The 12,769-nt window shown below is 47.5% G+C and overlaps 1 protein-coding gene across 7 annotated transcripts in view; it reads right to left on the reverse strand.

The window, feature by feature from the left end:
* Positions 1–12,769, reverse strand: part of AKAP13 (A-kinase anchoring protein 13) — a 195,501-nt gene that overhangs the window by 85,551 nt on the left and 97,181 nt on the right. For all 7 annotated transcript variants that reach the window (XM_031587751.2, XM_090149022.1, XM_090149025.1 and 4 more), the window contains 3 exons: positions 12,120–12,309; positions 6,457–9,286; positions 2,320–2,396 (listed from right to left, as the gene is read on the reverse strand). In XM_031587751.2, coding sequence (XP_031443611.2) covers positions 2,320–2,396; positions 6,457–9,286; positions 12,120–12,309 — 3,097 coding nt within the window. The remainder of the gene's footprint in view (positions 1–2,319; positions 2,397–6,456; positions 9,287–12,119; positions 12,310–12,769) is intronic.

Consider the following 12,769-nt stretch of genomic DNA (forward strand, 5'->3'; position numbering starts at 1 on the left):
TGATTTTAATAGATCCTATCAAGCTGCTGCCCAGCCCCCCTGAGCTCCCAGCAGAGCCGCCCGGTGGGGAGCGCTGGGGCCTGAATGCACCTCCAGCCCAGCACCAAGAGAACATGGAAATTTGTGGTACAGTTTCTATAGCTGAATAAATACAGCCACTGAGAAAACATTCTGGAGATTTAAGAAACACTTTAAAGCCCGTTTTAATTGGAAAAAAACATTTTTCCATTATTTCCTTCTCAATGTTTACAACCCTACAAACCATTATTTTCCTAAACAGTTTTCAGCTGCAGCTTTTCCATGACATGCACAAGCTCTTTCAAGCAAAGCCTTCTGAAGAGACTGCAGGGAAAGCATGTGTATCTTATACTTGTAATACTGGAGCACGCTCCTTGGCACCAAGAACCCAGACAACGCTACGCTTCCAGAAACCAACTCACAAGAAGGAATTTTCCCTCTTCTTTTCCATTATGTTTTATCTTCTTGTTATTCAGCCTGATTCCAATATACAAAGTTTCAAGCTGTTAGATTCTGATAGCTTTTAACAGCTCGTGTGTACAAACAGCTGTCCACATCACCTAACAAACAACATGGTGCAAAACTCTCCCTCACAATCCAAGGGTTAACACACTTCCCAGCAACTTATCCCAAGTTCCTGCAAGCAGGGGGAAGGCTGCTGAATACCTGCAGCTGCAAGCAGCGTTTCTATTTGCAACACGTCCAGAAAACCACTTTTACTAACCACAAAATGGCCCGGTAATGAGAAGGCAATGAGCACCTGAAAGACTTCTGGCTACAAAAGAGTCAGCACTAAATAAAGCAGAGGCAGGACGGGGCAGGAGAAGCGTGTTTTACGCCTGCTTTCACTGTGCTGCTCCCTGCTCAACCTACATGTGTGAATTAAGCTCTATTTATAAGCCTTCCACCCATTTACTTTCTTTTCTTTTTTTTTTTTTTTTCAAGCAGCCTTAATATAGTGCAGTTGTTATTTTGTTTCTGTCGAACTTAGCAACAGGAAACCGTGTCAGTCCTGCAGCAAACTTTCCATTCCCCTGACACTCCCATTCCTGCACCAGAAAAGCCAGATTTCTAAAGAGGTGTTTGTATGGGGCGGGAGGGGTGGAGGGGAGGGGGAGGAAAGAAGAGAAGAAAGAACGCACAAAAAATTCCCATTGCCTGTCAAACATGCAAAATGGAAGCCAAACTCTGTGTTTCTTCCCTTTTTCTTCTTGTTTCAGAGGCTTGAAATGAAATGCGGGGAGCATTCCCTGGTTCTAATTTGCACCTTCTAAATATGTCTTAGAGTACTAGCAGGTACGTGAGTATTAGCCACGACATCTCTAATAAAGGGTCAGTAAAACAACATCAATATCTTTCCCTCACGCATTCCATTAATGAATATCAGACACACAAATGTTACCTCGAAAAGCCATTAGTTCTAGTCCCTGGCTAACTCGTTGAGCAAACAGCTACAGAAATAAAGCCTTAACTTGTTAAAAACAAAATAAACCTGATTTTATTACAAGCTTTGGCAAGACTGTGCTGCTGCCTAAAGAGCTTTACTGTGGGATGAGCAAAGTTTTTGGTGCTCCACCCTGCAGTGTTAACTCATCTTCACAGTGCTTTTTTTTCCTTTTAACAGCTTCATCATTGCCGGCTGACACACAAACACAGCTGCTCAGCAGCAACATGCAAGAACACAGGCTTGGAGCAATTCAGCATTTACAAAATACTTTTCTTCAGGAACAAGAAGCTACATATAAAATGTAGAAACAAACGCGCACGCAGCTAAGAAAGGTGAGACCAGAAACTCAGCTCTTGATAAAGCAGAACGCACATCAGGGGCTTCTTAAACCAAAAGCACGTTCCTGTCAAGCCCAGTATTAATATTATTATTGCAAAGCAGAGGGGCCAGGGGAAACAGTGAAAAGGACACAACTCATTTTGGATCTCCAACACAACCTTTCGCTATCATTTCCTCTATCTGAAGAATCCGGGACTTTCCCTCCTCTTTGTACATCTTCTATTCAGAACGTAACTCTGTTCATCCAGCACTGCCTCATGAGGAACCTTTGGGGCCAATCTGCACTCCTCAGACTGGAACAACCTCCATGTGGCTTAACCCAGAGTGTGCTACGTACACAAGAGCTAAAAAAGCCCACGCTATTTTTAAAAGGCTGAAACAAAACGTGACAACGACCGACGATGTTCAGCCCTGCAAAGGCTGCAGAAGGAAACCAGAGCTTTGGTGACCATCTGCAGCATTTCTTTAAAAGGCACATAAAAAACAGAAGGTGAAAATGCACAAATGACACTCACCGCTTCCTCGCGCGTTACACTCTCTCTGGGGTCCTTCATAAAATCCACCTCATCTTCAGTTTTCATTTTCAACTTCCCTGTGAAAACAGAGGGTTTGCACAGGCAATTTAAAACAAACTCCTTTCAGCGCTGCTGAGATTCTTCTGCTTATTCAAACCAGCCTCAAAAAAAAAAAAAAAAAAGAAAAAAAGAACCAACAACAAAAAACCCAAACCCCTTCAACAAGTCCATCTCATTCCCAACATCTGGTTTCATTCCTGACTTTGCTGCTTGTTTGTTATTAGTTTTAACAACTGTCGTGTCTGGGCTGAAGGAAACACTGAGAAGAGCACAAGCATGAGGAGAAGCACGCCAAGCAGTCCTAGTAGGCTCTAGGTGAGGCTGAGCACCTCCACGTGTCTTTTCCCATGTATTCACTTGGCTCCCATCCCCCCAGCAAAAGAATTGAAGTTTTTTTGCTGTTTTTTCTCTTAACATAGCCTGAAGAGATTGCAAGAAACGAGCCTTGCCTTCTCCATTGATATCTTCAGTGCTGATAAACCACAAGCTTCAGAAATTCAGCTCTGCCTTAAAGATGCTGGTTAGGGGGACCAGGAGGGCAAAGCCTTGTCTGGTGGGGTTCACCAAATCCCAGCTGATTCCCCCTCCTCACCACCACCATGGTACAAACACCATCGCAGCTGCTGCTTTCTTTGCCCAGCAAAACTACAAAAGCTTTCATCAGTCACTGCTCCCCAAGGGTTCCTTCCCTTCTGTGTACCTTTCCCTGGCATTAACATCAAAGCTGTAAAAACCTCTTTCCCCCAAGCCAAGAGCTCCCACAACACACATGAACACAAAAAATGAACACAAAACCAAAGATGTTTCAATAACAGGATTTCTGCCTGCAAAGCAGTTTGTCCAACAGACTCATTTATTCTGTGGCAGTGCCGTGACCATGCCATGCCCTGCAGCCCGGCCTGCAGAGCAGTGCAATGATTTGGCAAAGCCACCCATGCATTGGGGCTAAAACCCTGCCCGAATCCCATTCTCTTTCTGACTTCTACGAAAAACAACCAATGAACATCAACACCTTAATGGAAATGCACATTTGCAGTGATTTTTTCTCATTTGAGGAAGCAATTTGCAAGAGGTTTCATCCACATCCACTGGAAAGCTGCTGTGACCACTGCTGCCAATTGGTTTTCCATGTGCTTTTAACTTTGGGGTCTTAGGAATATTTGCAAGGCACAACTGACAAACAAACCCAGTATCATTAACTCAAGTTGCATAATTTCATCGCAGAGAGTTTGAGTGCTGCTAGGGAACAACTCTCAGAAATGACACAAGTTTCTGAGAGTCCCATTTATTAAAGATGCAGAAATCATAGTCGTGGGGAGAACAGCTCGGGATCACAGCAATGCCATGGTGGGGAGAAGCATGTCCTGACAGCATGTCCTCCATACAACTGAACAAGTTACTAACACTGAGTTTCTGCTTCCTCACCCAAGAAACACCAATTACACTTCCCTCCCTGATAATGGACAACCCAAGCAGTGTTTGTGGCATTGTGATGTCCTGAGCAGAGTGGCAAGAACTCTGCTCTTTGTAAGGCTAGCTCAATCCTAGCAGGATCAGCCCCTCATTTTATTGTCAGGCTAGATAAAAGTCAGGAGTTGTTAACAACGGAACAACCCTGTCTGTGTGCTGAGGCTTAGGTGCTCTACTTCCATGCCACCAGCAGGTGAAATTCGAGGGGACAATTCTTTTGCACTCCTCCACTTGTGCCAGAACTGCTAGAAACCCAAAGCAGAACCTAGCATTATAATATTATAAGAGGCCCCTGGGGGCACAGAGCACCTTATCACACACATAATCAGTGTCATTGCTTATCAATTCATCCTGCTACTCCACAAGGGGAAGGAGCCTGTAGCAAGCGCTCATTCATGGAACTGTGAGATGAAACATACGGTGATACACTTCTACCTCACAATGAATGTTTGTTTTCGAGATTCATAGCAAGAACATACAGGAAATTTCTCCCAGAAGAGGCCTCAGCAGTAACAATTAAAGTATTTGTTAATGGCTATAAGGCACCAGACCCCAGCTACACAGCTTGACCTTACCAGAGCCGTTGCTGTCAAGAAGCTGCATCAGCTTGGAGGCATTTGTCAGCACAGCCCTATATAATTACAAATATAAACTAAAAAAATGAAAAGACCAAATTTTGATTTGGAGTAATGGCAGCAGCAGTACCAGCTGATTGAGCCTCTGATAAATTAGCATGACAATAAGCCTCTGACCACACGCATTTCTGAGAAATGGCCTCATGACCTACACTTCCTATGAGAAGGCTTTATTATAGCCTATTGAAACAAGATTTGATTCATTCTGAGCACACCAGCGACTCACAAAATGCTCCACACAGCCCCAGACTGCAGGGAAAACTCCGCAGCACTGACACAGCAGAGAGGAATTCACGCAGAGCCCTGACAGACCAAGGACACAAAACACACACAGAGTGCAGACATCAACACAAGCGATGCATGCAGCACCAGCAGCAAACACCCCTCTGACATCTCCAACTATTATTTTTTCCACTTCAGCTACTGTCTTACAGGGCTTCTGAGTCCCTTCTCCTTTAAAAACTCCTCTACACAGCGTCACGCCTCCAAGAACCCAACCAGAGAGACAGATCTGAGCTGTAAGGAGGCACAATCCAAGCAGCTCCCCAGATTAACACTCCCAGGTGTTGCCTTACAGCCACTCCCATCCTATTGAAACTCCAAACTGCCAGAGCACAAAAAGAAATTTCTTTCTGCAAGCAGCTAACGCACCTTTATGCCATGCTAAGTATTTACTAGTGAACTCCTGACTAACGTTTACTGATTCTCTCTTGACAAGTCAACTTCCTAAAGCTCAAAGAACTCAAAGAAAAAAAAAACCATTTGCTATTACTAACAGTGACCCCCATAAACCAAACCTTTCCCTCACCCCCAGTTATTCTGCCTATGCCACCCCTCACTTATGTATTCAGACTAAAGAAAAGCTCCCAGCGTTAATTAAGTCCGTGAAATACCTTAGAACTTTAGAACTGTATGATTTATGTCACGGCAGATTTGTTTTTAAATCATTTCTATCCTTTTGGCTGTTTGCTTGCTTATTCAGTTCTGGGAAAGAGAATGCACTGTATAATTATCTCATAGCACAGAAAAAAACAGCAACTGAGAAAGTTCAGCCACTTGCATCCAACAGCTGCCGGAACAGGTGGGATGCAAAGGGAAGCCCAGCTGCACTGAATTCACCTACAGTTTAGCTCCAGGCTGCAGTGACAAACTCTTTTCTCCCTCCTTCAATTCATCCGCTTGTTTCCCATCTCTTGGCATTACCTGAGGATGTTTTCTATCAGCTCACGCAGCACAAAAGCAGGTCTGAGCTGTGCGCACAGAGGCTGTGCTCCCCACCATCACACCGCTCCCTCCCAGCAGATCCCAGCAGTCAGGCGCTGACTCCTCGCTGCATTCCCACCCTGCCGAAGTGCACTGGGAAACACCCGGCTGTTCAGCCCGACAAAAGCTTCGCAGACAGGAAAAGGCAAAGGGGGCAGGGCTGGCCCTCTCTTTAAATGACCTAATGCCACCAATTAGGAAGTGGCTTTGCACAGTTCAGAAGGACACCAGCAGCTGTTTCAGTAGACGAAAGAAAAAGCAAGGCAGCACTGCTCTATCTTCTGATTTCACACTAGTAAAAATACAGGGGGAAAAGCGAAGGAATAGCTCAAATTAGCACTAAGCAAACAAACCCCAAGGCCCAAGCGCACAGCATGAAGTCTAAATATCTCCTTCCCATTCATCCCTTCCCCAGAAGGGATGTATGTGCTAGAAACTCTTCTACACAGCTTCATATGACATGATGTCCTTTCCCGGCCTCAACTGCCAGCCAAGAGCCATCCATTTCAACTCAAAGTTTAAGCTGTAACTTCAGTTTTCTCTCTCGGATGAGGAGGAAAAAAAAAAAAAAAACTAGCAAACTCCAAACACCTACACTTCCTCTGCACTGCAGCCCCATGTACTCACTTCCCTTCTTTTGCTGATGCGGTGCTAGAGGCACACCAACAAAGGAAAGCTACACAGCATTAAAGGAAGTGATTTTCCATACCTGTGGCAGGCTTGGTTCCACGAATGGCCTGGCTGACGTCCTTTCTGGCAGAGGATCTTAAATCTGCCTCTCCATTAAGGCCGGCTGCAACATCCACTGCAGGCTGGGGCTCAGGCCCCACTTTTCCTTCTGCTGGTAAGCCAGGAGATGAAGGGGTCTCAGCTGCAAAAACTACGGCATCAAAACTTTTTACCATTTTAGGAACTTTATCCAGAGAAGAGCCATCATCTGCCGAAACTGAACTCTTTACTCCCACATGCTCGGGTGACTCAACAGCATTGAAGCCAGAGGAGCAGGGTGAAGGGGTTGGCTCTGATATGCCTTGGCTTTGCTTACCCTCAGGCTGTGCTGTGACCAACCCCTGTGCTGCTGTCGAAGTGGGAGCAGAATCACCATCACCGCTCGGACCCACGGTGTCACTGCTGGAGTCACTGTCACACGTGGGCTCCTCTGCAATGGGCTGCAGTGTGGCTCTGGGAAGGACACTTTCCATCTCCCCCTGCTCTTCCTCATACCCTGTGATGGAGGTTATCGCTGCTATCTGCAATGCTTCCTCAGCCTCAAAAGCAAGGCTCGGGGCTTCCATTTCTGAAGCATCCTTCAATTCGGGGGTGCTGCTGCGTGGGGAGACATGTTGCAAGCTTGGACCACGCTCCTGAGGCAGCCCTGCATCCAGACAAGGGTTACTCCCTGCTGCTGGCCCAGTTCCTTGCATGATGCTATCTCCTGCTCCTGCTGTCCCAGCCTGGTTGGGGCCCAGCTCCTTCAGCTCAGCACCCGCATCACTGCTGGCTGCGGGCCTCTCTGCACTGCCGACAGAGGATTTCACAACCGTGGCAAGCAGATTCTCCGACAAAACCTGCTCCTGGCTGCTGTCTGAGGCCTCCCGCTCAGGCTTGGCTGTGTCTTCTCCTTCAGCATGAGGCTGTAGGCTTTGCTTGGGAGGGCCTGGGGCCCCCGCATAGTCCTCCAGCACGCCGGCCACCCCACCACGCTCCTGGCCGTGCGGCGGAGCCAGCTCAGCTGAGCCTGCTGCTGCCACTTCCTGCTTTTGTTTAGATTCTTCATTACGAATTACAAAGGGTGTGCCTACAAAATTATCCTCTGTACAGTCTGCGCCCTTGGAACATGGAGGTAAAACAGGGTCATTACTGCACAGGGGTGCCTCCTGTCCAGGAGGTGCCACTGCAGCATGTCCTGTCCGACCTGAAGTCAGGTCCCCTGCATCAGGATGGGGCATCCCTTGCCCTGGAGCAATTCCTGCTCTCTCTTCAGCTTTCGGAGGCTCCTTCTCTGCTGATAATGTGCTCGCATCCTCCAGAGGGAGCAATCTGGGCTCCTGCACACCTTCTTGAGTGCCATCCAGCTTTAACTTGTCCACTGTTTCATCATTAACAGCAGCTTGATCAACAGGAGGGCAGCAGCTAGCAATTTCCTGAGCTCTGTCTGCAGAATCTATGCTTCCTCCCTCTCTGCTGCTGCTGGTATCAGTTCCCACTGGCTCCTTGTTGTGGGCTCCGCTGCCCTCCATAGCTTCGCCTATACACTCAGCAACGTCACTGCTCCCCTGGCAATGCATGGGTTTTTCACTGCTTTGTTTAGTTCCACCAATATTGTCATTTTCAGCTCTAGCATCGGGGCCATCAGTTTCCACACCGTCTTCCAGAGAGGGTGAGCTGGATTTGCCATTTGTGCTACCCACTTCCATCTGCCCTTTTGGTTCCACACTCTCTCTGCTGTCTTGGCTTTCCACATCAGGAAACACTGGCACACACACAGGTACCTTCACTCCATTCACTGCTGGCAACGGTGCCCTGGTGCTCACAGTGACTCTCTGCCTTTCCTTGACACAGGCACCACCTTGGCTTTCCAAAACTCCATTGTTTATCAGATCAGTGCCTGATACTCCAGTCTCATCATTATCACCACTCTTGCAAAGACCAACAGAGACATCAGTGTCAACATTTGCATTTGTACTGTCACACTCCGGTACCACTCCCGTATTTGCATCCTCCCCACCTGCACACTCAGTGCCATTAAAGCCATCAAGCAAGGGCTGAGCAGCACTTGTGGGTTCCTCCTCAGCTGGTAACGGCTCTTCTGAATCTGCAGTCCTCATTGCAGGGGTCTCAGCCATCCCATCCTCTACCTGCCGCTGGCCTGGCGCCCTGTCAGCTGCCCCAGCACAGTTCCTGCACTCGGTCTGGCCCATGGCCACATCCACACCCTCTTGGGAAGCTGGGGCTTCACCGGCAGTTTCAACCACAGCAACAGTACTTTCAGCTGCACAGTCCTCAGCAGCTCCCACTTCCTGATGGGTGCTATCTTTACTGCACAAGCCGGCTTGATCCAAAACAGCTCCAGCAGATGTCATTCCAGCTTCCTCATTTGTATTTCCACAGGATGGGAGATTTACAGCACCGTTGACGCCTGCACACGGGCTCACTGTGCAGCCGTTCTCATCAGATACAGTCCCGGAGCTCTGAGCAGAAGCTGGCCCCTCCTCTTCCTTTTTACACAACGTCACTGTATTTTTGCTTTCACAGGAGCACTCTGGGCTCTCCACCACCCCCAGACCCAGCGAGCCGTTTGGCGCATCGATAACATGAGTTATCAGTGACCTGCTGGGGCACTCGTCCTCCTGGTGGGCTTGGTCTGAGAGCTGCCCACTGTCAAGGTGAAGGACATCAGATGGACTTTCCTTCCTTCCTTCTCCTGGCATTTCTCCTAGGCTTTGAGATGAAGCAGTTGAATGACCAACTGGCTCAGCTCCATTGCCACAGCTATTTCCAGAGGCTCCCAGTACAGTCTTCGTCTGCTTCCTTGAACTCTGTCACAAAGCAAAAAAAAAAAAAAAAAAGTTGATTATTTTGCTCTGTCACACTCTTACACTGTATTCAACATGTATAAGACCTATATCTTAACAACACAAACTCCGATTTCATGTGGCTCCTGCTGTACACCTGCGTGACGCTTGCGACCCCTAGGGCAGAACCACAAACATATCACACGTTGATTTGCTATGCAGTAATACTGAAATGATTAGAATAACAGAAATATCGGCTGGAAGAAGCATCTGGATGTTGTGCAACCTCCCCTCTGAAGTTGGCCTATCAGCAGTGCTACATCAGGTCAGGCATGATTCTGGCATGCCAAATTCCAAAAACCTCCAATGATGGGGGAACAAGCATCTCGCTGAATAACCTCCTTCAGTGCCACTCCACCCCCTGTGAAGGATTTTCTTCCTAGCATCACATCCAAAATACCCAGAGCTGAAATTTTACCCTCTACCTCCTTGCTACACCATCTGAGAAGAGTTTGATTCTGTCATTTCTGTCACTGCTTTTCAAGTAGCTGTACACTTATTTCTTCAGCGCACTTAAATCCAAAATCAGCAAACAGCAGAATTTGATCTACCAAATAATGGTCCCAAAGGGCCGAACAAACACTGCTTGAGAACAACTTCAGATCCCTGCCCAACGGCACTCCCCAGTTTTGATCAGTGTTGCCCTGTTTCCCTATCCTGTAGAAACACCACTTCAGACAAGGCAGTTGGCTGCCAATGTCTTCTCACAGCCACTTGTCTCCTATGTCTAGGACCAAAGTAATCATCTAATCTGCTCCTGAGAAATGCATGCATAATTAAATATCTGAAATATATTTCCTAAATGGAAATGAAAATTTGAAAATGACAACATCCTATTAAAATTAATACGTGCAATATTGTGGAACAGTAGCTAAGTACTCAGTTCCTGTCTAATCTGCATTTCCTTTCAAGCATATCCGCTTTGTCCAGGATTCACTAAGCTTTATAGCTAGATACAATCAAATCTTTACTTAAAAAGAACCATCTCTGCTTCAATATCATCTTTTTATTCTCCTCTCTGCTGTATTCAGTGTTCAGAAACCAGAAAAAAATGATTTGTTATATTAATGAGCAAGCCTAGCCCTTCAGAGAAGGCCCCACAGAGCTTCCTTGGTTTTCTGTAGGAAGCTGCTCTGAAGGCAAGCTCTAGGCTTTCACTGCATGCTTTCAGAGGGCACACTGCTTTCTCAGTCAGCAGGAGAGGACTGCCTGCAGCCCTCTAGAAATTCAGCACTCTAATGAATCTATTTCAAACTTCTTTCTCTGCTGCCCTGAGGATATTGTGTTTGCTATTTTTTCCATGATCTGAGGTTTGCAAGTGTGACCACTGCCACCAAATCACTGAATCACAGACCACTAAACCTAATTCTGGTGTCTGTGATGGCTCTCCTACTTAAAATAACCCCTTCACCTCGCTCCCACATAGCTGAGGATGCTGCCAGTCATGGCACAGCTCATGTCTTCTGAGGCAGCCTAAGGCAGGTGAGTCCAGGAGGCAGGCAGCACAAGCTTGCAAAGCTGCCATCTCCATCTAACACCGTGCTGCTGGCCTCCAGTCAGGATGGATGCAAGGATGCAGACAACAGCGACACTCGCTCTGGAACGAGCACAGATTTCAACAGGAGGGTCCAATGCAGACCCAGCATCATCACGGCAAAGTCGCTCTGCCAATAGCCTGAAAAATACAGCCGTCTCCAAAGGAAGCCAACTAGCTTCTAACTGACCCTAAATGAACCTAAATGAAATAATTACAGGGCTGCATTCCAAATCCAAATCAGATTAGATGTGAAGTGAAACAGCGCTAGAAAGAAAGTCTAAACATAGCCTTTTGTGATTTCATTGTCAGACATGTACCCGGTCTGGCATTCGCTCCAGCAAACATGGAATGAGCTCGATATGCTGGCCGTGTACAGTGTTATTTGATGGAAAGGAGAAGCACAGGGAGGAGACTTCACGGTAAGCTCTGCTGTACCACCAGTTCCTGCTCAGGTCGGGAGTAATTAACACCACCCACTCAGAGAAGGGTGATGACGGCTTGGGTGGCCAACAGCTCTGAACCTCACTTTCCTGCAGATAACGGTTCTCTCCTTGCTTGTTAAGGAAACAGAAACCCCCAGGAGCAGCGTTATTTAAACTCCACAACCCCCAGCAGCAGATCTGTGGGTGATAACACAATGGCATCTGTGCTACATGCAGAGCAGTTCTGAGAAATCGCACAAAAAGCGCCTCGCTGCTTCATCTTCCTCTCCTGAACGAGTCCCTTGGGCACTGATTTTCAGGCACTGAGGGGAAATCTCCCAAGTCCCTGCCTCATGTCGGCGCTGCTCCTGCAACCAAACCACCATGGGCCCCAGCAAGGGCAGGGCTGTGGGTATGCACACTGCATGGCTGGGGTTGGCTTGTCCCCTAAGTCCTACAGGCACAATGAAAACCACTGTTTTCTCCATCAGCCTCCCAAAGGCTTTTCCTTCACTCTTCTCTCTGACCCTTTCTTGTCTGGACAGAGACACACCTATTGTGCTAATCCCTATGACCCCAAGACCCTCCAGAGCACACCTAATGCCACTTTACACTCCTCCAGGAGGGCTTCTCTGCCCTTCTGATGCGTCCTTGTGCTAAGGGTGCCCCAACCAAAGGGAAAGGCAGGAAACGGAAGAGAAAATAGGTAAGTTTCTGTCTAGACTCACTACTAAACATGCACCCAAGTGGTTCCTACGTGTGGACATCCCTCCCAAGTACCAGGCTGCTGCAAACACCTGCTTGTCCTTCTGTTCAGTCGCTGCAGGGGTTTCCTTACCATGTGCTGGTGGCTTTGCATGTGCATCTGAAGCTGCCGTATGTCACTCTCCAGGCTGGCCTTTGTCCCTTCCTTGGTTTCAGCTGTTAGTGTGTAAACATCGAGCTGCTGGTGGTGCTTGACGCAGTAGTCCCCAGTGTGCACAGTGTGAGACAGGGTGCTCCACGAGTCGGGCTCCGTGGCTTCCTCTCTGAAATAAAAGCAAGCAAGAAGGAATGCTGCATTGCAGGACACACACACTGTTCTTCACTCTGGACAGTCATCTAATCAATGGCCCAAGTGAAGCAGAGCATAGGCTCCAGGGCCAGACAGCCGAACACACACGCACACACGTCTCCATCCTGGAAATGAAGGTGATTTACAGCTAATTCCAGCCACCAGCTCTATTTCACAGCCTTTCTAAAGTAGAGAGATCTGCTGTTTTTCCTCAGACTGGAAGAGCACATGAGTGACTAGCAACAAGGGGTACAAATGCTTTTTAAATAGAATCTATTGCAGGTGTAGATCACCAGAGTAGCTGCTGTGGAACAACAGATACCCGAGAGACAGACCGCAGGGGGACAAGTCAGAGGGAGTGACAATTCTGTCATACAGATACAACTTCTACACCGAAACCAGCACGCCTCTTCACAAAAACCCAACAGCTTGTA

The sequence above is a fragment of the Phasianus colchicus genome, chromosome 12, assembly GCF_987193195.1.
Source record: "Phasianus colchicus chromosome 12, bPhaCol1.hap1.1, whole genome shotgun sequence".
Classification (NCBI taxonomy): domain Eukaryota; kingdom Metazoa; phylum Chordata; class Aves; order Galliformes; family Phasianidae; genus Phasianus; species Phasianus colchicus.